Source organism: Oncorhynchus mykiss, chromosome 26 (assembly GCF_013265735.2).
Source record: "Oncorhynchus mykiss isolate Arlee chromosome 26, USDA_OmykA_1.1, whole genome shotgun sequence".
Classification (NCBI taxonomy): Eukaryota; Metazoa; Chordata; class Actinopteri; order Salmoniformes; family Salmonidae; genus Oncorhynchus; species Oncorhynchus mykiss.
In genome coordinates, this window is record NC_048590.1 from 38,802,103 (window position 1) to 38,826,158 (window position 24,056).

Sequence of the window (24,056 nt, forward strand, 5' to 3'; positions counted from 1 at the left end):
ATCCACCGTGATATATAACACTATTATCCACCGTGATAAATAACACTATTATCCACCGTGATATATAACACTATTATCCACCGTGATATATAACACTATTATTCTGATACTGTAGCTTTCCATTATCCACCGTGATATATATCATGGTGGATAATAATGTCATAGATCACAGTGGATAATGGAAAGCTACAGTATCAGAATAATACACTTATATCATGGTGGATAATAGTGTTATATATCATGCTGGATAATAGTGTTATTACAACATTATCCACCGTGATATAACAGTGTATTATTCTGATACTGTAGCTTTCCAAAAAGGAAAGCCCAAACATCCATTTGATCAGATTTCAAATCCTCAACAAAAACAAATTGAAAGGAACAAGTTGTGAGACATTGTAGCATATCCACTGGCTTTATTATTCCTTAAAAATATTATATATATCACAATAAAATATGTATTAGATGTAGACATTTTAAGCACCCATTTCAAAATGCACACGAAGCATGAAATGCAGTTTAAGGCAGGATTTTCTTTTGGGTAGTTAAAACTGGAAGCTTATGGTGGTTAATGTTTCATCTTCAGATTTCGGAGTATTATAGGATCTTGGTTGGATCATGATGGCGATCACTTCTTCAATGCTGCAGTCATCTCAGGAACAGCCTACAAGTACAAACAGTTCTCATACCCCTTGGCAACAACAACAAATGACACATCCATTGTCTTTGACTGTTATATGAAATCAGAGTGTACACTGGTAAGATGAGAACTATTGTCACAGTTCTGGACCTGCCTGTTATTATTATCTCTACTTACCCACCACTTCAGCAGAATATTACTAACTTAAACACCTAGTCACCAAAACCGGCCGATCACACGCAACGGCACTGTTTAATAAATGATGAGGCAAACAAATGGAAAAAGCCACTAGGCTTTCACTTCTCACAAAGGGTCCCTCTTGAAGAGTCTGGCAAAGCTTGGGCACTGGATCTGGATCGGCCACCTCCGTCTTTATGCCTAAACTAGAGGGTAGAAGTGCTGCCTGGAACCCTGTGGCGTTGAGCCCTGCCAAAGTTACCTGAACATGTCAATTAGGAGTGAATAGGAACACAGAATCAATATGACAGCCAACACCAGGCAGTCCCCTTAGTTTAACTATCAGGTAGTTCCTGTTAAGGTTGAGGAGTGGAAGTTACTCTCTGAGCAGGAGGTCCTCTCATGAACTATCCACTGATACATTCACGAGTTCAATAATTCAGTACATCTGCTTTTTCATTAGGTGGAGTAATATACAGTTCCAAATGGTTCCTATTCTATCAATCACAATAACTGATTTACCAGGTTTGGATTCAGGCACTCAACAGAGAAATGTTTACAGTCGGAGAGAGTAAGAACTTAACTGCATATTCATTTAAACACGATTTCACTCAGTGTTATTTTAGGCTAATCCCAGAAACCTAGTTAACAGATGTAACTGAATAAGGCACAACTCAGTAAGGCACAAGGTCTCTAGAAGTTTTGCTTTCTGAGATTAAACAACTGAATAATATTCAAATGTATGAGAGGGAAAACCAGACATTAACATTGCCTTTAAAACAGGTCAAATAGATGGCTACACCACCAAGCTAATGAATCCCCATTGTTTAAGACTGAACGGCAAATGGAAGGTGCCCTTTAATGATTTATAATGATAAACCTAACTATTCAATTCATTTTATCAAACTCATTTATAGAACCCCTTGTACATCAACAGTTGTCACAAAATGCTTTTACAATGAATGACATTATTACACAGGAATACTTTTAATGAGCGTCTGACAGCCTGGGCCTCTGATCAAAGGAAATGGCTTGCGGGAGGTCTCTAGTGAACCAGGAAGTGCCTCAATGACACAATCAGAGAAGAAGAAGAGTGAATTAACAGTGACCATTAGACATTTCCCTTAATAATTGAAATGTTTGAATAAAGGCTCAGAGGGAGTCAGTTTAAATGCAGTAACATTAGTCGATCAGTCGTTGATGTGTCTTATTACAGCATCATTAACTGAGGAGGAAATCTAAGATATCACCTCTTTCTTGCGCTTTTCAAATGTGTTTTGCTATTGTATACTTAAGCAATGAGGCACGAGGGGGTGTGGTATATGGCCAATATACCACGGCTAAGGGCTGTTCTTAAGTACGACGCAATGCAGAGTGCCTGGATACAGCCCTTAGCCGTGGTATATTGGCCATATACAACAAACCCCTGAAGTGCCTTATTACGATTATAAACTGGTTACCAACCTAATTAGAGTAGTAAAAATACGTGTTTTTTCATACCTGTGGTATACGGTCTGATATACCACGGCTGTCAGATAATCAGCATTCAGGGCTTGAACCAGCCAGTTTATAATAATTTATAGCTAATTAAGGACCTATGTAACGCTTGTCTTCTTCCTCTGAGGAGGAGTAAGAGAGATCGGACCAAGTGTCCATAATGATACTTTATTTACATGAACACCAGAAAACAAAATAACGAGACAATGAAATGAAACAGTCCTGTACGGTGACAAACACTAAACAGAAAACAATCACCCACAACTCAAAGGTGAAACCAGGCTACCTAAGTTTGGTTCTCAATCAGGGACAACGATTGACAGCTGCCTCTGATTGAGAACCATACCAGGCCAAACACAGAAATACCAAAACATAGAAAAAGGAACATAGACAACCCACCCAACTCACGCCCTGACCATTCTAAAACAAAGACATAACAAAATAACTAAGGTCAGAACGTGACAACCTAATTCAGTCAAAACCAATGTTATGTTTGCTTTTATCAGGAAACCACTTTTGGTAGAATAAGGTCCATATTATTAATATAACAAATACACATCATATTAATAAACCTATTTTAAATCCTCCTGAGGGTACTAGAAGAATGACTCTTAAAGGAGAGATGGACAGGGTGTGACAGGGATCTGTAATGATGGCATGAGGGTGTGATGGATATTTCCCTCAAGACTCCTCACCACAATTTACCCATCAGGACTAAGCAGATCTCAAGTACATGAACACTGACACTTTAAATGCTGTCATGAATTAGAAATACTGGGCACCATACAGGTTAATTTCAGTGTATCAGTGTTGACTTGGATAACACTCATAGCACTTCACTAAACCTATACAGGGTGTGGTGTATAATACTTCATTTAGCCAATGCTGAAGATCTAGGTCCACCTCCTTAAGATTAACTAAATATCTACCTCCATATAGGGATTCATTTCACACCTTTAATATCACAATATCTAATTGTGTCATCATTGACAGTCTTACCTTGAAAAGATCCTCCACCAAACCGTAGTCAGCTACCTGGAAAATAGGTGCCTCTGGATCTTTGTTGATGGCAACGATTATCTAGAAATAAAACATGTGTCACAGTTCGTCTCAGTACATGTACTAACCTGTCCTCTGAATGTAAATGCAAAGCGGTATGCATACTGTACATGGATTGCCTCAGAATTTGAATGGAGGCTAAACCAAACACTTAAATCATAAATGAAAGATACATTGCTATGCAAACTGATGATCCACATCCTAAAGCAGTGAGTCAGCATCCGACATTAGGACAATATCAGTCACTATGATAAGAATCAAAATGAAGTAAAAAAAGAAAAGAAAAAGAACAAAATAAAGTTGTATTACCATCCCTTACTACTCTCTCGTGTTATTTACACACACACTATGCTTTCATTACATATTGCATAGATTGTTAAAGCAGCAAACATACAAACCCAAATTAGCTGCACTTAAGTGATGTCACATATGAATGTGTTTTTTTTAAGTGGATGAAAGTGATTTTGAAAACAGCTCCGTGACATCAAGCGGCAGGATATACGTAGAAGCAGAGTAAATTTCATACAAAACAAATAGATATGGGACTATGGCTGCATAATAGTACATAATACTGTGGTCTGACACATTCAGAACACATCCCACACACTCTACTCTCATCTTAAGAAGCAAGAGAGAAAATACAAATAAATTATACATCATTCTTTAAAAAGCTTCTTCGGGTTCCCTTTTAAAACACACTTCTTAAGTGCACGGGAACCCGGAGCAGATAGCTCGCCTTGGTGGAAGAAATCCACTCAGGAGACTGTTGTCATGGCTACGAAAGAGTTTCTCCATTTTACATTTACATAAAACAGTTCTCTTCCAGGGACAGATGTATTCTGCCCTCCACTTGCTGTAAAAGTGGGTCAAATACAGTGAAAAAAGAGGAATATAAATAAGAAAAAGTACTCTGACCAAGTTCATTCAAATCCTCCTCATATATAGACATTCTGAAAGAGTGAATTACTGTAATACTATTAATTAGGTAAATTGGTGCAGTTGTATGACACCCATTTTGGCTTTTTCAAATCAGCCTATACAGTAACAGTGTTAACTGGACTGATTATTGGAATGGGTGATCTTTATACTTTCAGATAACTTGAAGATATCAAATGATTGACTGAAGATAAACATTTTAAAAAACAGTTTCAAAGAGTTGTAAATTATGTTAAATTAATTAACACTTTTTAATTAACATTAATACAATTTATTTTAAATCAATATGACATTTAATCAGTATCTCCATTGTTTTACTGTATGTATATCTTTACTTGTTAATCCATCACTAGTGCAAATTCCATAAAAGGCGGTAGAATAAGCTTAGCTACATGAAATTGTGATAAACATGAGGGTGAGACGTATTTATCACTCTCCTGGTGACAAGGCGCTACATCACAAAGAGCTCAGAAGAATTTAATAAAATAAATCAACACCACAGTTAATTTAGCAATCAGACGCACAAGCCCCATAACTATACGTACTTATGCATGACTTGCGACAGTAAGAATCAGCAAAAAACAATGTTTTAAAAAGCACAACTTGCTTCAAAAATATATTGCTGTATAAAACACATCCTGTATTTTTTTGGAGTACTAGAAAAATTCAGAACATCTTGCATCCTCAAATATATTTAAAAAAAAATGTTTTCATCAGTAGAACAAATCTATTTACATTTGTTTAAATGAGAAGTATTATCCACAAGTAATAACACAGCCATACCACAATAATACCACTATCTTATTTAGACTGCTTAGTTTGATGTGTGTGATGTGGTGCACCTTGCTGTTCTTCATCCCAGCCAGGTTCTGAATAGCTCCAGAGATGCCCACTGCGATGTAGAGTTCCTGGAAATAAAACATAATACATTATTATATACTGACTGGCCATTTTATAAAAAATGTAATTCATATAACGAAACATTTATATTATTGCAATAATACTACACAGACATAAATAAATAAAATAAATCAGCTTTCAAGTTTTAATAAACAGAGATATTGTAGGGTGAACAAAAAATATATATTCTGAAAAAAAAAAGTCTCAACCAAATGAATGAAAAGGTTTGGCCAAAAAAAATATATATTCTGAAACAAAAAAGTCTCAACCAAATGAATGAAAAGGTTTGGCCAAAAAAAATATATATTCTGAAACAAAAAAGTCTCAACCAAATGAATGAAAAGGTTTGGCCAAAAAAAATATATATTCTGAAACAAAAAAGTCTCAACCAAATGAATGAAAAGGTTTGGCCAAAAAAAATATATATTCTGAAACAAAAAAGTCTCAACCAAATGAATGAAAAGGTTTGGCCAAAAAAATATATATTCTGAAAAAAAAAAGTCTCAACCAAATGAATGAAAATGTTTGGCCACAATATAATATGTAAGACTATTGATTTAACCATTACTTTTCAACAACTTAAAATGAGAAGATGATGCGTGTTTTCACACATACATACACAGCATGGCCATCAGAGAATCCCTATGACCACAGCCTTACGAGATAGGCTCTCATAACCAGTAGTTGCAGTGACCATAAGTGACCAACACCAGAACCACAAACTGAACCCTAATCCCCCGGAACCATTTACACCATACTCTGACCCGGTAGGCAGTCAATTCCTGACCATACATCTCAATGGCTCTGACCAGAGTGTGGTCCTTTAGGGTGTCTGACAGCCAGAGTGTGGGGGCCTGGGCCCCTGGCTGCAACATTACCATCCATTCTCCAGGGAGCAGCACATCAATTGCTTTCAGCTAAATGCACTCACATATGAATATTTCAGTAGGATTTAATGTTTCAGCTGCAGCCCCAGAGGAACAGAGCATCAATTTGTGAACACAGTTCTCCCGGAGTTAAAAGCCAGGCTGGATAATACAGTATGAAAGGCACTGTCAATCCAGAGGCCTTTTTCCCCCCAGACTGGGAGAGAGAAAATAAAAAATAGAAAAGCTTCTCCCCGTTAGCCTCCAAGTAGGTCCCCAGCTGGGTATAAACAGCTTTTTGAAAGTTTTCCACTACAAACTGCTAGACTTTGGGGGGGTCATTTAGCCCTGAATGTTTTTAAAGTATATGTAGGGAGAGGAGGAGAATGGCCAGACGATTTGCCAAGCTTGGGCAGTTTTTCCCTCTTCTTCTGCCTGTCTGTCTGCTTGCCTGTCTGGTGTTTGGCCTCTCCACAGCTGCTGTGAGCCGTGGCAGCAGGGCAGGGACTTGGTGCACTCGTTGGCCTGTTAATAAAATCCCCCAAAGTGATGCTGAAACCCAGTGGTTCACACAGCACAGCTCCCCTCAGGTGTGAGAACACAAGCTCCTGTACACACAGCCAGATTGTGACACAACGGAATTAATCAACCAGGTGATCACGGGATGCTGCTGTGTGCAAACAGACAGCAAAGGACAACAGGTTGGCTAACGATACTAAATACTGTTAGACTGGCTCGGTGGCATCTCAGGACTGAGTCCTATAACTGGTTTGACAGAAGAATCTATGATATTCAATGCCTTGAAAAGCATATGAAAAAAGGTTAAAAGTGGTCTTTATTTTGTTATATTTCTACTGTTGGCCTACATGTGACAATGCTTGTGAAGATGAGAAAATTATAAAGTTATCACTTGAAATTATTACTTTAGTCCTCTAAAATCATAAGTAAAAGACTATATCAACCTGCATCATTCAGAAACCACCAATGCCTTTACAGTGCTCTCACTTAACAATAGCCTTATATTATAAATCTTTAATTATTTGTTCCTTATGACAAAACCTGAAACAATTGTATGTCATTATTTTAATCAATTGTTATTGTATCCCATTTCAAGTAAAATACTTAGTCTTTGTAAATAATTAACAAGAATACAGTAATTGAAACATTCATTTTGCCAGCGTTATTTTGACTGATACATTGAGTCAAGCGGAGGTGTTGCTCTCCTCATTTAAGTGACACGGCGTCTTGTAAAAGCCACTAATAAGTTTTCTCCTGATGAGTGCAGTTCATAATAAAATACACGACAACGCATGTGTAAACTAAAACAGGCCACTGACAGTTACACTAATAAGGTCATAATGGCCCAGGTTCCTGAAGCCAACAATGCAGAAATGCCCTCAGGCAGCAATCAAAAATGTATCCTAATTATCATGTGAATACTGCATCACCTCTGAAGAATGATAAATTATAAATCCACAACATGGTTCCCCTCTCAGACTGGCATGAGGAAATATGTGATTTCTTTGTGGGGGGGGGGGGGGGGGGGGGGGGGGTCAGAGCATTTCAGAAGGCTTGTCATGGAATAATGGAGACTTAGGAGGTAGAATTAGTAGACATACCATCCACTGCTTACTGTGTACGAAATATACCTACAACTTTAAATATATACAGTACCAGTCAAAAGTGCACCTGACTCTTTTCTACATTGTAGAATAATACTGAAGACATCAAAACTATGAAATAACACACATGGAATCATGTAGTAACCAAGAAAAAATTAAATACATCAAAATATAATTTAGATTTAGAAAGTTGCCACCCTTTGCACACTCCTGACATTCTCTCAATCAGCTTCACCTGGAATACTTTTCCAACAGTCTTGAAGCAGTTCCCACATATGCTGAGAACTTGCTGGCTGCCTTTCCATCAGTCTGCGGTCCAACTCATCCCAAACCATCTCAATTGGGCTGAGGTTGGGTGATTGTGGAGGCCAAGTCATATGATGCAGCACTCCATCACTCTCCTTAATGATCAAATAGCCCTTACACAGCCTGGAGGAGTTGGGTCATTATCCTGTTGAAAAACAAATGACAGTGGGACTAAGTGCAAACCAGATGGGATGACGTATCGCTGCAGAATGCTGTGGTAGCCATGCTGGTTAAGTGTGCCTTGAATTCTAAATAAAATCACTGACAGTGTCAACAGCAAAGCACCCCCACACCACCTCCTCCATGCATCACGGTGGGAACCACACATGCAGAGATCATCCGTTCACCTACTCTGCGTCTCACAAAGACACAGCGGTTGGAACCAAAAATCTCAAGTTTGGACTCATCAGACCAAAGGACAGATTTCCACTGGCCTAATGTCCACTGCTCAGGTTTCTTAGCCCAAGCAAGTCTCTTCTTATTATTGGTGTCCTTTAGTAGTGGTTTCTTTGCAGCAATCCGACCATGAAGGCCTGATTCACGCAGTCTCCTCTGAACAGTTGATGTTGAGGTGTGTCTGTTACTTGAACACTGTGAAGTATTTATTTGGGCTGCAATTTCTGAGGCTGGTCTTCCTTCCCTCTGGCGGTCCTCATGAGAGGCAGTTTAGTCATAGCGCTTGATGGTTTTTGTGACTGCACTGACTGACCTTCATGTCTTAAAATAATGATGGAATATTGTTTCCTCTTTGGTTATTTGAGCTGTTCTTGCCATAATATGGACTTTTACCAAATAGGGCTATCTTCTGTAAACCACCCCTACATTGTCACAACGGATTGGCTCAAACGCATTAAGGAAAGAAATTCCACAAATTAACTTTTAACAAGGCACACCTGTTAATTGAAAAGCATTCCAGGTGTCTACCTCATGAAGCTGGTTGAGAGCATGCCAAATGTGCAAAGCTGCCATCAAGGCAAAGGACAGCTACTTTGAAGAATCTCAAATATATTTTGATTTGTTTAACACTTTTTTGTTTACTACATGATTCCATATTTGTTATTTCATAGTTTTGATGCCTTCACTATTATTCTACAACGTAGAAAATAGTAAAAATAAAGAAAACCCCTTGAATGAGTAGGTGATTCCAAACTTGACTGGTACTGTATATATAATATTACTGTAAATAGTATATTACATTTGATTACATCAATTATATTTCCAGTGACCTGATTTGTTTTGAATATTAATTGCAATACACAAGCAATGAATGGTTACTGGTTTAGGATGTTGCATACATTCTGTGATTGTACACAATGTAAACAGGAAACAACAATATTGGCAGAGTTGTCCATTTTGAGGGGCAGGGTGGACTCACAGCACTTAAGTCTCCTTCCTAATGGGACTGGTAAATCATTTAAGACCTTAAAAATCAGCCATTAACTACATCACAGCCGCTTCAGACTGCCCTAATGTGGGTCTGATGACAGCTGGGATATCCCTGTCGCGAGCCAAATGACCAATTTAGCCTTTTTAAGCTTATTCAATTTAAAATAATGTCACAATACAGAGTATTGTCACACATTGTGATTTTGTTTGTATTGTTTCGGATAACAAGTGTGTGCTTGCCTGTATTAATTCCCTTTAACCTGATGTAGCAGGCATAAGAGAAGCGCCCAAGCGGAGTTCCCACATTCGGTTTTCAGAGGAAAAGGAAGCTAGTTTGAAAATAGCTGTATTCCTGAAAACCGGAATATGCAACTTGACTAAGGATAATTCCCTTTACTGTGAGGGGTCTGTCTTGTTGGCTTTGCCAAAACATACACAGCCTCCGCAGTCTTGGCACACGCACACACCCAAATCCACACAAATCTGCTAACTAACACACTGTACACACAATTGAATGTAGGAGACAGATAGGCCATCTTGGAACATCAAGATCGAGAAAATACAGTGCAGTCAGAAAGTGTTCAGACCCCTTGACTTTTTCCACATTTTGTTATGTTAGACTTATTCTAAAATTGAATTACATTTTTATTTTATTTTTAAAATGTCCTCATCTACCCACAATACCCCATAATGACAAAGCGAAAACAGGTTTTTAGAAATGTTTGCAAATTTCAAAAAAACAAAAATATCTTATTTACATAAGTATTCAGACCTTTACTGTGAGACTCGAAATTGAGCTCCTGTTTCCATTGATCAACCTTGAGATGTTTCTACAATTGATTGGAGTCCAGCTGTGGTACATTCAATTGATTTGACATGATTTGGAAAGGCACACACCTGTCTATACAAGGTCCCACAGTTGAAAGTGCATGTCAGAGCAAAAACCAAGCCATGAGGCCTAAGGAATTGTTCGTAGAGCTCCGAGACAGGATTGTGTCGAGGCACAGATCTGGGGAAGGGTACCAAAAAATGTCTGCAGCATTGAAGGTCCCTAAGAACACAATGGCTTCCATCATTCTTAAATGGAAGAAGTTTGTAGCCACCAAGACCCTTCCTAGAACTGGCCGCTCGGCCAAACTGAGCAATCAGGGGAGAAGAGCCTTGGTCAGGGAGGTGAACAAGAACCTGATGGTCACTCTCACAGAGCTGCAGAGTTCCTCTGTTGAGATGGGAGAACCTTCCAGAAGGACAACCATCTCCGCAGCACTCCAACAATCAGGCCTTTATGGTAGTGGCCAGACTGAAGCCACTCCTCAGTAAAAGGCACATGACAGCTACCTTGGAGTTTTCCAAAAGTCACCTAAAAACTCTCAGACCATGAAAAACAAGATTCTCTGATCTGATGAAACCAAGATTGAACTTTTTGGCCTGAATGCCAAGCGTCGCGTCTGGAGGAAACCTGGCACCATCCCGACGGTGAAGCACGGTGGTAGCTGCATCATGGTGTGGGGATATTTTTCAGCAGCAGGGACTGGGAGACTAGTCAGGATCGAGGGAAAGACGACCGGAGAAAATTACTAAGAGATCCTTGATGAAAACCTGCTCCAGAGAAGAATGGGAGAAACGCCCAAAATACAGGTGCGCCAAGCTTGTAGCGTCATACCCAAGACGACTCGACGCTGCAATCGCTGCCAAAGGTGCTTCAAAGTACTGAGTAAATGTGATGTAAAAAAAGTTTTACATACTCTACCATTCAAAAGTTTGAGGTTACTTACAAATTCTTGCTTTTGAATGAAAAGCACATTATTTGTTCATTAAAAGAACATAACATTTATCAGAAATACAGTGTAGACATTGTTAATTTTGTAAATGACTATTGTTGTAAATTACTAGATTTTAAATGAAATAGGCGTACAGAGGCCCATTATCAGCAACCATCATGCCATCGCAGCTTCATTAAATAGTACCCACAAAACAGTCTCAACGTCAACTGGGAAGATACGACTCCGGGATGCTGGCCTTCTAGGCAGAGTTGCAAATAAAAAGCCATACCTCAGACTGGCCAATAAAAAGAAAAGATGAAGATGGGCAGAAGAACAGACACTGGACAGAGGAACTCTGCCTAGAAGACCAGCATCCCAGAGTCGCCTCTTCACTGTTGACATTGAGACTGGTGTTCTGCGGGTACTATTTAATGAAGCTGCCAGTTGAGGACTTGTGAGGACTTGTGAGGCGTCTGTTTCTCAAACTAGACACTAATACACTTGTCCCTCTTGCTCAGTGGTGCACTGGGGCCTCCTACTCCTCTTTCTATTCTGGTTAGAGCCTGTTTGCGCTGTTCTGTGAAGGGAGTAATACACAGCGCTGTACCAGATCTTCAGTTTGTTAGCGATTTCTCACATCGAATAGACTTAATTTCTCAGAACAAAAATAGACTGACGAGTTTCAGAAGAAGGTTCTTTGTTTCTGGGCATTTTAAGCCTGTAATCGAACCCACAAATGCTGATGCTCCAGATACTCAACTAGTCTAAAGAAGGCCAGTTTTATTGCTTCTTTAGTCAGCACGACAGTTTTCAGCTGTGCTAAAAATTGCAAAAGGGTTTTCTAATGATCAAATAGCCTTTTAAAATGATAAACTTGGATTAGCTAACACAACGTGCCATTTGAACACAGGAGTGATGGTTGCTGATAATGGGCCTCTGTACGCCTATGTAGATATTCCATTTCAATCTGCCATTTCCAGCTACAATAGTCATTTACAACATTAACCATGTCTGCACTGTATTTCTGATCAATTTTATGTTATTCTAATGGACAAAAAAAAGTGCTTTTCTTTCAAAAACAAGGACATTTCTAGTTGACCCCAAACTTTTGAACGGTAGTGTATATACAGTTGCAAAACTGTCTAAAACCCTGTTTTTGCTTTGTCATTATGGGGTATTGTGTGTAGATTGAGGGGGGAAAAACTATTTATTCCATTTTAGAATAAGGCTGTAACAAAATGTGAAAAAAGTCAAGGGGTCTGAATAGTTTCTGAATGAACTGTAGGCTAATGAAGGTCAGCAAAAGTGCACATACAGTTCAATTAAAGTCATTCAACAAGACCAAACATAATTACATTTGTAATCCAAAACAACTAAATTAAAATATAATTTTACAGAACTTTTAATATGATAGTGTGATGCTGAAAAACTGAAACATAATCATATACAATTTATTAAAGTTATGTTATTATTTTCTTGTCAGGTTGCTCACTAATAAATATTGTACGTTGGTTTCTGCTGTGACACAGTGAAATAACAGAGACAATAAAAGGGTGTGTGTTGTATCACTTACAGGTGCTACAATCTTGCCAGTCTGGCCGACCTGCATGTCATTGGGGACGTAGCCAGCATCCACAGCAGCTCTGGAAGCCCCCACTGCATTCACAACATACAGCAGGTTATTAATACACATGATCATACCACGCAGTTACACACAGACAACTGACCACATGAAGAGCACACTCACACACTTTCCACTGACCCTCACACATGCACCCACTCACTCTCAAAGATTCTCTCTCTCCTTCTCTCTGATGTACACACACATGGTTATTTATACCTGCAGCACCCATTTTGTCAGCGAGGTCGTACAGCAGTTTGAGGTTCACACCGCTCTTCAGCCCTCGTCCTAATGGGACAAAGAAATCAAGTGCTTGGTCACAATGACCTAACAGAATGAGAGGCCAGGGAATGTGAATGACACATTGGCTGAAGCAGTCAGACAGTGTAAAGCTAAGCCCTTTCCTCCGGACACTACCACTTTGGCACTAGTGAGCTCTGGTCGATCGCTCTTGGTCAGGCTCTGCTTAAGTCATTCTGACATCCCCGCAGGAGAGGGTGAGGCAACTGCAACAGAACGGACAGACATAACTAAAAATCCATCTCAAAACGCAGTCAAATTAAAATGTGCAAAATATTCTTTACACTTGCATCTGAATATGCTGCTCGGGAGCCATTATCAGGTATTGAAAACATCACTGTTATGATGAGAGACAGAGAAAGGTTACTGAGTGGCGCTGCTGTCAACAGTGTAATGGAGGAGTACTGTACCCTGTTCAGTAGCAGCACTGCCTCCCTCCACAGCAGCAGGTTCAAAGGAAGTTCCCCTCACTGTGAACACCTTGACTTTCTCATTGCACTTCACTGTGGCCAGGGCATTACCTGTAGTACAGACACCACGTACAGTAACACCACATGCAATGTGTTTGCTTGGTTATATTGGAATATATTCTTAGAGCAAAAAAACGCAATAAGAAAAAGTATTTAGAATAATTTGGTGATTCAATTAAGCTTTTGCGTTGTTGGTTATTCTCTGATAAATGCCATTGTCTGTTTTACATGCGATGCAATTCAGGCAATTCTAAAAAATACAATGGCAAATGTTCACAGTAATAATTAAAAACATGAAAGAACAGACTTGCATTGTAATTATTTGCATTGTAAGAACTTGCATTGTATGAAGCTAGGGCGGTTCCTGGCATATGCATTGTGTATTACTAATTGGACTGTCTGACAACACCAAAACATCCAAGTGTAAGACCTTTGTCTGGCAAAAATGCAGCAGCAAAATGGTTAAAAACCCCCACTGAATTTCCAACCAGGAAGAGTCAGGCTCTTGCCAAAGTTAAAGTGGATCATTTTAAATCAGACCCATCTATATTTTATGATTATAATGTGCCCAATCAAAATATGATCTGAGCTTATTCTTCTTCAGGGAGGCTTTTAGGCTTTCAGACTGACAGCTGGGATGACCAGGGTGGATCTCTGTAGTCATTAAGAGGTCAGAAACAACAACATGAACTACTATAGCCTCATCACTTTACTAATGAATATAGAACAATCATCTCCATTTAACCCTTGACCCCAGCCCATTAGCAGAGCACTACACCAATACTGAAATCTATCTAATCATTTATTCTGCTGTTTACGTATGCATTATAGGTTGTGCTAAGAACAGGCCTGCAGCGATAAGAAACTATGTTGTAATGCATAATAATTAGTGTGCTTACAAAATATTTGGGGTCGTTTTATACCTCAATGGAATAGTTGTTAATTATAAAAGACATTGCAACAGGAATCTCACCAGCATAAATTGTTCTAACGAAGGTGTCTTGAGATTTGACCTCGGTGATGTCAGAGAGAGTTACAACATCCAGCTTGGCTGACACTCTGGGAAGGAGATTCTGTTGAGCATAATACGGTATTGAGATGATATTCTTTAATTCAAACATATCACCCTGTGGATCTCTCAGGACAGAGGTGATGAGGAGGTTGATTGTTTTAAAATGGGAATGTTTCTCAACATTTTAAGGACTTGGCAAAGTTTGGTACAATAGTACAATAAAGACCAAATTGAAACTATTACAAATAATGTGTCCCTACAGAAACAGTTTATAGTAGATGATGTCAATAATGCTATAGTACCATGACGGATACAAACTGCCCTCTGTGAGTTGGATAAAACTAGGCTGGGCTATGGAGACTCAGATACAAAACTGTGTGAAGTTTAGCCCAAGGATGGACAATGGAATTCAAAGTCATCTTTGACAAATGATTGCTGATGATGTTTTTAGTCAAAGAAATTCAATCAAATACCAGACAGCATTAGGATGCATCATCTAAAACACATTCATCTACTCAGGGAAATCGAGACCAGACAACCCAGCCTCAGTCAATATGAGTTGGATTACAATACATAAGATATTGTTTAATGCATCCTAATTCAATAGAAATACCATTAGATCAGCAAGTTGACAGTTCTATTGCAGAATGACAGATTACTGGGGTAGTAATTGAGGGGTAGTACTACACTTACTGGGTAAAATTGGAAGGAAAAAAAAAACTTTCAGAAGCATTAAAGCATAATGTTTAAAAATGGTAAATCAGATCAACTAGATGTTGCTATGATGATAAAATGCACTATAATTCATGCATGTCTGGATACATAATAAACTTCCCATGATAAGGAAGGATTTGATCATTATATAGCTATTAATAATATGGGGGAAATGCAGACATGTGAACACTGTTGTGTTACAGTCAGTAACTCACCTTCCCAAAAGCAGAAGCTCCTGCACAGATGAACTGCTTCTGGGAAGCAAGAATCAAAGGAGTCAATTCCTCTGTATGGAGAAAAGAGGACCAGGGTTAAAGTACATATTTAGACCAAAAGAAAGTATCATGTCATTCCATCATTCCAACAGTAAATATCATCTCAACATCTCCGGCATCTGTATTTGAACTAAGCATATCCACACAGACCTCAGAACGTAACAAAACTATCCCATCCCAGAATGGTAACAGTCCTTTGTAGCAGTCATGTTGAGCCACTAGAATCTTCTTGACCCCCTGGACTTTACTGATCTGGTCTGCAACCTGCTAAAGAAGAATCCAACACAGAAATAAACAGTTAACCATATCAGCCAGCTGTATATCATGAAAGAACTACATTGTACTGCACAAGTGTGACATACGTATGAAATACCACATTAAAACATAACTTCCATTGATGTGTGACCGAACAGCTGTTATGGCAGGAGTAGCCAACCATCCTCCAGCAGAGCTGGGCTATTGCGCAAGCCTTCCTGAAACACACCTGATTCTACCCACCAGAATCACAATTAGTCTAGCTGAATTAGGTGCATTAGTGTAGGGTTGAAGCAAAATTTGGTCAAAATGTGGTCTCTCTTGCAGAGATGTTTAATCTCAATGAGACCAACCTGGTAAAATAAAGGTAACATTTTTTTAAATGCATGCACACTGGTAGCTCTCCAGATAAGAGGGGTTGCCACCTCTGTGGGGCATCGTACTGACAGTCCTACCTTGGCACAGTTGGTTCCAGCCACCAGGCAGGTGACCTCTCCTCCCACCTTGCTGGCAGCAGTAATGACGTTCAGTGTGATGGCTTTGAGCTGGTTGTTGTTGTGCCCTGCTATTACCAGACTCTGAAACCTCTGGACCAGACAGGGCTGCAGGAGAGAACACAACCAATCTCCATAATGAAACTGCTTTAAAAATAAGACTTAGTTTAGGCCATTGAATTGACATTTCTGATTGTCAATAACTACTATTTTGGTATTTTGGCCTTGAATGATAAACTAGACAGCTGGCATAGGTTTAAGGCATATTATCAGACTGGCTCTATCAAATTAACAGTGTAAACAGTAGTGTGTACAAAGGTCAATATAAAACACACTGTGCACGACAGGGAATAAAGGCAATATGAAATACGTTTGTCGAACACCAAAGGGAAGGCTTTAGCCATGTCAGGTCAACTGTGTGTTTTGTCCTCCAAGATAACAAAATCACTTGCTAGTTTAGTTTAACCCAAGTCAGGTGACACACGGTACTGTAGTTAGTTATATTGCCAAAATGTGGATCAGTTTCATGCTCCATCTACTCAGACACGATAACCGTTAATAGCTACAATGTATGTAGCTAACAGTGCAGTTGCAAATTAGAGTGAAAGTATGTTGTCGACATGCCATGTCTTGAACTGACCTCAGACAGACTTCAGTCTGCCTAGCCAACTAGACGTTGGTGACAATCTGAAACGGTAGAAGAAATGGCTGCATTTGTCAACACTGGAGTTTTACTTACCAATTGTCCCAAACTTATTCTGTTAATTGCTGTGAACATAACTGGCTAGCTTTCTAGCTAATCAGCAAAATGTATGCTACCTATTTGTCTTGATATTGTAACGACCCTGGGTTTATAATGCTTTTGCGGCACAGTCGATAGCGCGCCGGACCTCGGGCTCGATGGTCGAGGGTTCGAGACCTGCTCCCTGCCTGTTTCATGACAATGTAAACAGGCAGCTGAGAGGCATCAGTTAATTCTCCACTCTTGTATCTCGCGAGAACAATGTAGTCTGATCTCTCCGGGTCTCTTTCACTTTAAACAGTGAACTCAGGAAATAGCCCTATCTAATAATTTCATTATGAATTCAAAGGCCCTTTTAAAGTGCAAAAGACCAGGGATTTGAGAATGGGTGTACTGTAGGCTATAAAATACATGGTGTAAGCATTCCATTCCATCCATAGACATATATTTATTCCATGACATAAACATTTATATTTAATTGGAAAAATACAAGCTGATGTAAAATTATATAAAGAGAGCCCTATACTCCAAAATTCCGAGACAATGAAAGGAACCTACCTACATTTTATTAATTTGATATATGAAATAGAACAAATTCAATACAGAAACTTTGTGGATACATTTTATTTTATGTATAACTAAAAATCAGGTACCAGTCTAGAGTGGCTCACTGCGCTGCTCTCCTGTCCTGTCATGAAGCAGTAAAATTGTACTTCTAATGTTCCTCCAGTAGGTGTCCTTGTTGTTCTCGAGTAGATGGATGTACTGATTCACATGGTATCAGGTGTCATGACGGGTTTTCTGTGTGCATTCTCCTCTGTCTCAGGAAAAACATGCAATTTAATGCTTACTCCTGCTAATTACAATTACAATGTAGGCCTAATAAAAGTGTACAGATTTAAAATAATTAGCAGTAATTGTCAGGAAATAATACATCAACCAAAAAAGCTCACCATAAACGCAGGCAAATATCCAAGCCCCAAAATTACCTTAGAATTACCTATTGCATTCTAACAAATAACCAACTGTTTCAAAATAAATAAACATTTTCGAACTACTTAATTCTTTAAAATCTCTAGCGAGACTTGATATGACAGTGGGAATATGTTATGTGGGACGAATGGCTGTCCAGTTTTACGCGTGACGTCAGAGAGTGTGTGGGACACTGCAGCGCCTCTTCCCGGGGACGTCCCACAGTCCGAACTGAAGTTATCAGACAGCCAGGCACAGGCTACTCACCTCCCTCCTTTCTCCTCTTCTTCTCCTTCTTACTTCTTTTCTGCATCTTATCGCAATCCCGTCATCATTCCTGTATGGTGGATATTATTTTCAACTCTTCTTTCTTGGGTGATATGGGGGATCATTCCAAAAGTAAGTGGCATTTTTTTGCAAGTATTTTTATCCACCTTTCCCAGTGTTGAAGATTACCCTACAAATCGTAGCCTCTGAAATTAAAACATATTCTGTTATCGCATTCAAATGCCATCGTGTTTCATATATTTATTTGCATAAAGCAAATATAATATATTCGTATTGGTATTGTTTTGTTATACATAATGCGGACTTTTTCTTGTTTATAGTTCATTTTATCTTAGATTTCTTTCTAAACGATTATGCATAATTTCAGAACAGGTTTTAGTGTAATACAGTGAGAAACTGGGAGTATTTCGCTCTGTATAAGACAATTTAAGACGAAGAAGTGACATGTAGGCCAGTGGCTCTCAAAAAGTGTGATTTAAGGTGTCATTAACTGTGTACATGGGAAAGAATGGTTACAATGTCTGTGCTCTCTGCAGAGAAGTCCGGATTCGCGATGTGTGTAGGCTGTGGAAGTCAGATACATGACCAGTACATTCTGAGAGTTTCCCCGGACCTGGAGTGGCATGCAGCCTGCCTGAAGTGTGCAGAGTGCAGCCAGTACCTGGATGAGACATGCACTTGCTTCGTACGGGACGGAAAAACCTATTGCAAAAGAGATTATGTAAGGTAGGAATTGAAATTCTTTGGAGATATTTTGTTAGTGATTGAACGTATTTTAACGTTGGTGTGAATGAGGAGGTAGCCTACAAACTAAAATATAGCATATCCATATACATGCAAGACTTGTACCTAAATCACAGATGCTTATTAGGCCTAAAAATACAAATGTCCTTGTTTTGGAAGGTTTATAAAAAAAAGTGTGTTCAGTCTGCGTAATTCCATGCAAAATGTATCTGTTGTTCAACGCATAAAAGGCCATTTGACCTACAATTAAGCAGCTTTTCTACAATTAAAATAGTTCGTTCAAGTTAGCTTTTATACTTTGATCCTGGCTAAACAATGCACAGTAATATTTATCTTAGCCTTGTTTCTGACGTTCGAAGTAGACCTAGTAATGTCAAACTTGGAACAAAAACTGCAGTAACAACTAATCAAATGGCTGTTAGAAGTTGTTGTTTAATTCAATACGTTTTTTTTTTTCATTTATTCCTTGCAGGTTATTTGGAATAAAATGTGCAAAATGTAACCTGGGATTCAGCAGCAGTGATTTGGTGATGCGAGCCCGGGACAACGTGTACCACATCGAGTGTTTCAGATGTTCCGTGTGTAGCAGGCAGCTCTTGCCGGGGGATGAGTTCTCTCTCCGGGATGAGGAGCTGCTATGTCGGGCGGACCACAGTTTACTAATGGAGCGGAGCTCTGCCGGAAGCCCAATCAGCCCCGGACATATCCACTCCAACAGATCACTACACTTAGCAGGTCAGTTGCACATCCAAAACAACACCACCACTGACTTCTGTAATAATAATAATAAGAAGAAGAACAACAACAACAACAATAATAATAATAATATGGAGGCAATCATGTTAATCAGAATGATGATGTTCATTGTTATATTAATGATCCTAATAATAGCCTGATAATAATAGTTCTAAATATATTTCCTAGAATTATCGATAGGCCTAATTTTATGATCATAACGATCGGTAGACTCCAGAAAAAAATCAGATGCAAGCTTTGAGTCATTAAGATGTCAATAACTAGGCTATATTAGGCAATAGGCGACCAATATCAGACTGACCTTTAAACTTTTCCATGGAAAATCACTGAGATATGATTTCATTTTAAACCAAGCTTTTAAAATGGATAGATTTTGAAATTAAGTGACGTTGGATTTTTTAAAGGATTTTGATAGCTTAATTTACATGACCCAATAATACAAATACAGTAGGCTATAATAACTTCAAAGGTTAGGCTAATCCCTACTCCTTGACTAGGCCTATCAGGATCATCTGGATAACAATAAATACGATTTTACAGATAATCTCTTAATGTGCAAATGAAAGAATTGTAGTAGATAGAAATGTTAACGAGTAGGCCTACACACAGTTTCTGTTGCCTAATTGACTAAGTATTTTTAATTTAACAAAAACTTAATGCATGACATAAACAAGGAGTGTGTCATAGTGCGCGGATGGGAATCTGTAGCATATTGAACTATAATGCAATAAAGCTTACATGCTTTTAGAATTACATTGTCATTGGGGCCTAGACATAATTGTTGCTCAATATGGGCGATGTATTTTTAGGGGGGAATACCAAGATCAAATGGAGTACGTGTGGATGGTTAAATATATATATTTACGATAACAGTCTCTCCATCCACACGTACTCTCTCTCTCTCTCTATATATATATATATATATTATAACGCATGGCAAGAGTTCAATAAGTTATATTTTAGATTAATAAGAGTAACTAACGGTCTATATAACCTATGGCAAGGAACATGCTCCAGGAAAAAACGTATTTGCATAGCCTGGGATAATAATTAATAATAACAATAATAACAATGACACTCATAGCAATATAAGTCAAACTTTAGTTAATTTCCTTTTTTATTAAATATAATTCCGCCTCTCTTCAGCAGAGCCGGTGACAGTACGGGCACCACACCGAAACCACGTTCACAAGCAGTCAGAGAAGACAACACGAGTGCGAACCGTTTTGAACGAGAAACAGCTCCACACGTTACGGACCTGCTACAACGCCAATCCGCGGCCAGATGCGCTAATGAAGGAACAACTGGTGGAAATGACCGGCCTCAGCCCAAGGGTTATTCGAGTTTGGTTCCAGAATAAAAGATGCAAAGACAAAAAGAGATCTATTCTCATGAAGCAACTTCAGCAGCAGCAACACAGTGATAAGACTGTAAGCATCTTCGTAAGTTAATCTCGGAAATATTTTTTATACTTCCTCTAGCCTACTACTTTTTCTTTATGTTTGGTTCATCGTTGAATCCTTACATTTTTGCGATAGTTGAGGTATGTCAGCACAGTCTGGTCTCATAGACTAGACTTAACATAGTAAACGAGAATCCGGGATATAAGAATTGCAATTAGTAACATATCATACGAATTGTAATTCGTAACATTTCATGCGAAATGGATGATAGACATCCACAAATTAATACCATACCAAACGTACATATCATAAGTCTCCAAGATTTTCGTTTACTATGTTACGTCTATCCATGAGTCTAGGTTGGTCAGCAAAGAAGTACTTGTGGCCAAATGGTTACCTCTTATTAAAGGCAAAGAATTCGTTTTTCTGGAATGATTTGACCAGTGCCACACTTGAATAACCCTTGGTCCGAGGCCGGTCATTTCCACTAGCTGTTCTTTCATTATTGTTTTTCTGTATTCAACCTGCCAATAAATAATTAATCAAGAATTCAATTGTGCATGACCTGTACTGGAAAGCAAAGACTACATAACAAAATGCTGACATTCTGATCTGGGAACTTGATTATTTTCTTCGACTCTACCAAAGTGTAGATTTAATTTGGATTTCCTATTCTAATCTCGTATTAGAGTCTACAGGGGCTCACAGGTACGCCTCTGGTTGCCAGAAGCCCTATCAGACACGACAACACGGTGCAGGGTAACTCCGTGGAGGTGCAGACCTACCAGCCGCCCTGGAAGGCCCTCAGCGAGTTCGCCCTGCAGAGTGATCTGGACCAGCCGGCCTTTCAACAACTGGTAAGATAGAGGAGACATTCTATACTTGCATGCTAAGGTGGGTGCACATGTGGGTACGCGTAATTACGCACGAACACACATTCAAACTCTCTCTCACACACGAACGCACGCACGCGCGTAAACACACACACACGCACGCATTAATTTTGATGACGACACTTTCTGAGTTTTTTTCTTCATTTTAATGTCATCAATTTACATTTTATAAGTAATAACGTTAAATGGCAATTTTCAACGTCAGAAGTGGCAACATTTGTAGCCTAAACAAAGCCAGAACATATTTATTTTGACATCACTGTCTTTGCACATTACAGGTGTCTTTCTCTGAATCGGGTTCATTGGGAAACTCATCCGGCAGCGACGTGACTTCTCTGTCATCGCACTTACCCGACACCCCGAACAGCATGGTACCCAGTCCCGTGGAGACGTGAGACCAAGCCACCAGCCTCGGTCCCAGGCCTAGCATGTTCCCGCCCCGGTCCCCTGCATGTGACCAGCTCATCACAGCGTCCTAAAGACAGAGGAGTCGTTTCGGACATGGAGGAGAAAATGACATATTCTAAATGTTGAACAATTACCTAACGGCACTATAAAGCAACGCGAACGAAAGCCCTTCTTTAAGACTCAGTTCAGCAGTTTTGAGGATATCAGTGACAAAAGAAAAACCGAACTTCGTTGCATGAACCGAAAGAAGATAGAAGATTCTCGTGATGGATTTACAAAACAGCCTCCCTCCATATTACATTGGAGCCATTTGATGTCGAACCAGATGGACATTCTGCAATTCATTGTGAACATATCGTCTCTTGGTTTCTTTATGTGATTTTTGATACATTTATTTCGTTATCAAGTCCATAGACTCGTGTGTTTGTCTTAAAAAGGAGCATGATTTCCGAAGATTATATAAAACAGATTCTTGTTGTTAAATATTTGATCTTAATAGGAAAAGGGCAGGTTGTTTGAGCCTCTCTAACAAAAGTAAGTTATTGTTATTTATTGTCAGGACAACGATTCATAAAGGAAGTAATAACTGATCAAAAATAAACTGTTACATCTTTATAATGTCTAAGGTACACAGTCTTTGCATAAACTCTTGTAGAATTTCCCAAGATAGGCTTACACCCCCGTTCCCTCCCTAGGCTTACACCCCCGTTCCCTCACTAGGCTTACACCCCCGTTCCCCCACTAGGCTTACACCCCCGTTCCCTCACTAGGCTTACACCCCCGTTCCCCCACTAGGCTTACATCCCCGTTCCCTCACTAGGCTTACACCCCCGTTCCCTCACTAGGCTTACACCCCCGTTCCCCCACTAGGCTTACACCCCGTTCCCTCACTAGGCTTACACCCCCGTTCCCCCACTAGGCTTACACCCCCGTTCCCCCACTAGGCTTACACCCCCGTTCCCTCACTAGGCTTACACCCCCGTTCCCCCACTAGGCTTACATCCCCGTTCCCTCACTAGGCTTACACCCCCGTTCCCTCACTCAGCCTGTGGCATGCAGTTCATCAAGTGGACCAGTGGTTATTTGAGCTATAAACATCAAAACCTTCAACCAAAGGTATTCCCAAAACGAGTATGCTTCACGCAAACCTTATAGGCCCCCAGTTCCCCGAGCTTCTAAACCACAGAGGTGTAGGCCTATATACAACAAATCAAACGCCAATATATTTCTGAATTTATAAAAAATAATAATTCTACTAACAAGGTGAATAAGTTTACAATCGGTTATAGTTCCCTATTTATCACTGCGAAAAGTAGACCTATTTAATTGCGATACAAAATGATAGATTAAAACGGCAATGATCGAATACTGAGGATCCATTGATGAATGCATTTGCATATAAATGTTGAATGTTATAACTATTATCATGCTAATCTGATAGGCCTATTGATTTGGGGGAAATCCTTAGTATCATGTTATTATGTTGGTTTTATTACGCAGGCTATTTAATCATTTTAACTTTAAAAAACATTGGAGCTTAAAACTTGCATGTGCAAT

At 39.2% G+C, this 24,056-nt stretch overlaps 1 protein-coding gene and 1 pseudogene across 6 annotated transcripts; one reads left to right on the top strand and one right to left on the bottom strand.

Moving 5' to 3' along the window:
* Positions 1 to 236: 236 nt before the first annotated feature.
* On the bottom strand, positions 237 to 17,232 carry LOC110526638 (annotated as a pseudogene).
* Positions 17,233 to 18,211: 979 nt separating this feature from the next.
* On the top strand, positions 18,212 to 23,114 carry LOC110526637 (insulin gene enhancer protein ISL-3). 6 transcript variants are annotated; one of them, XM_021607773.2, is made up of 6 exons: positions 18,212 to 18,406; positions 18,832 to 19,021; positions 19,512 to 19,774; positions 20,942 to 21,237; positions 21,888 to 22,055; positions 22,370 to 23,114. In XM_021607773.2, the coding sequence occupies exons 1-6, from the start codon at positions 18,349 to 18,351 to the stop codon at positions 22,484 to 22,486; spliced, it is 1,092 nt and encodes a 363-aa protein (XP_021463448.2). In that variant the 5' UTR covers positions 18,212 to 18,348; the 3' UTR covers positions 22,487 to 23,114. The 6 variants fall into 6 exon arrangements, with proteins under 6 accessions (XP_021463448.2, XP_021463450.2, XP_021463449.2 ...); XM_021607775.2 differs by having other exon boundaries at positions 20,942 to 21,225; XM_021607774.2 differs by having other exon boundaries at positions 20,945 to 21,237.
* The last annotated feature ends 942 nt before the right edge of the window (positions 23,115 to 24,056 follow it).

Coding starts and splice junctions, on each gene's coding strand:
- LOC110526637 (XM_021607773.2), top strand. CDS start 18,349: ATGGTGGATATTATTTTCAACTCTTCTTTCTTGGGTGATATGGGGGAT. Junction 18,407..18,831: donor TATGGGGGATCATTCCAAAA/GTAAGTGGCATT, acceptor TGCTCTCTGCAG/AGAAGTCCGGATTCGCGATG. Junction 21,238..21,887: donor ATAAGACTGTAAGCATCTTC/GTAAGTTAATCT, acceptor ATCTCGTATTAG/AGTCTACAGGGGCTCACAGG.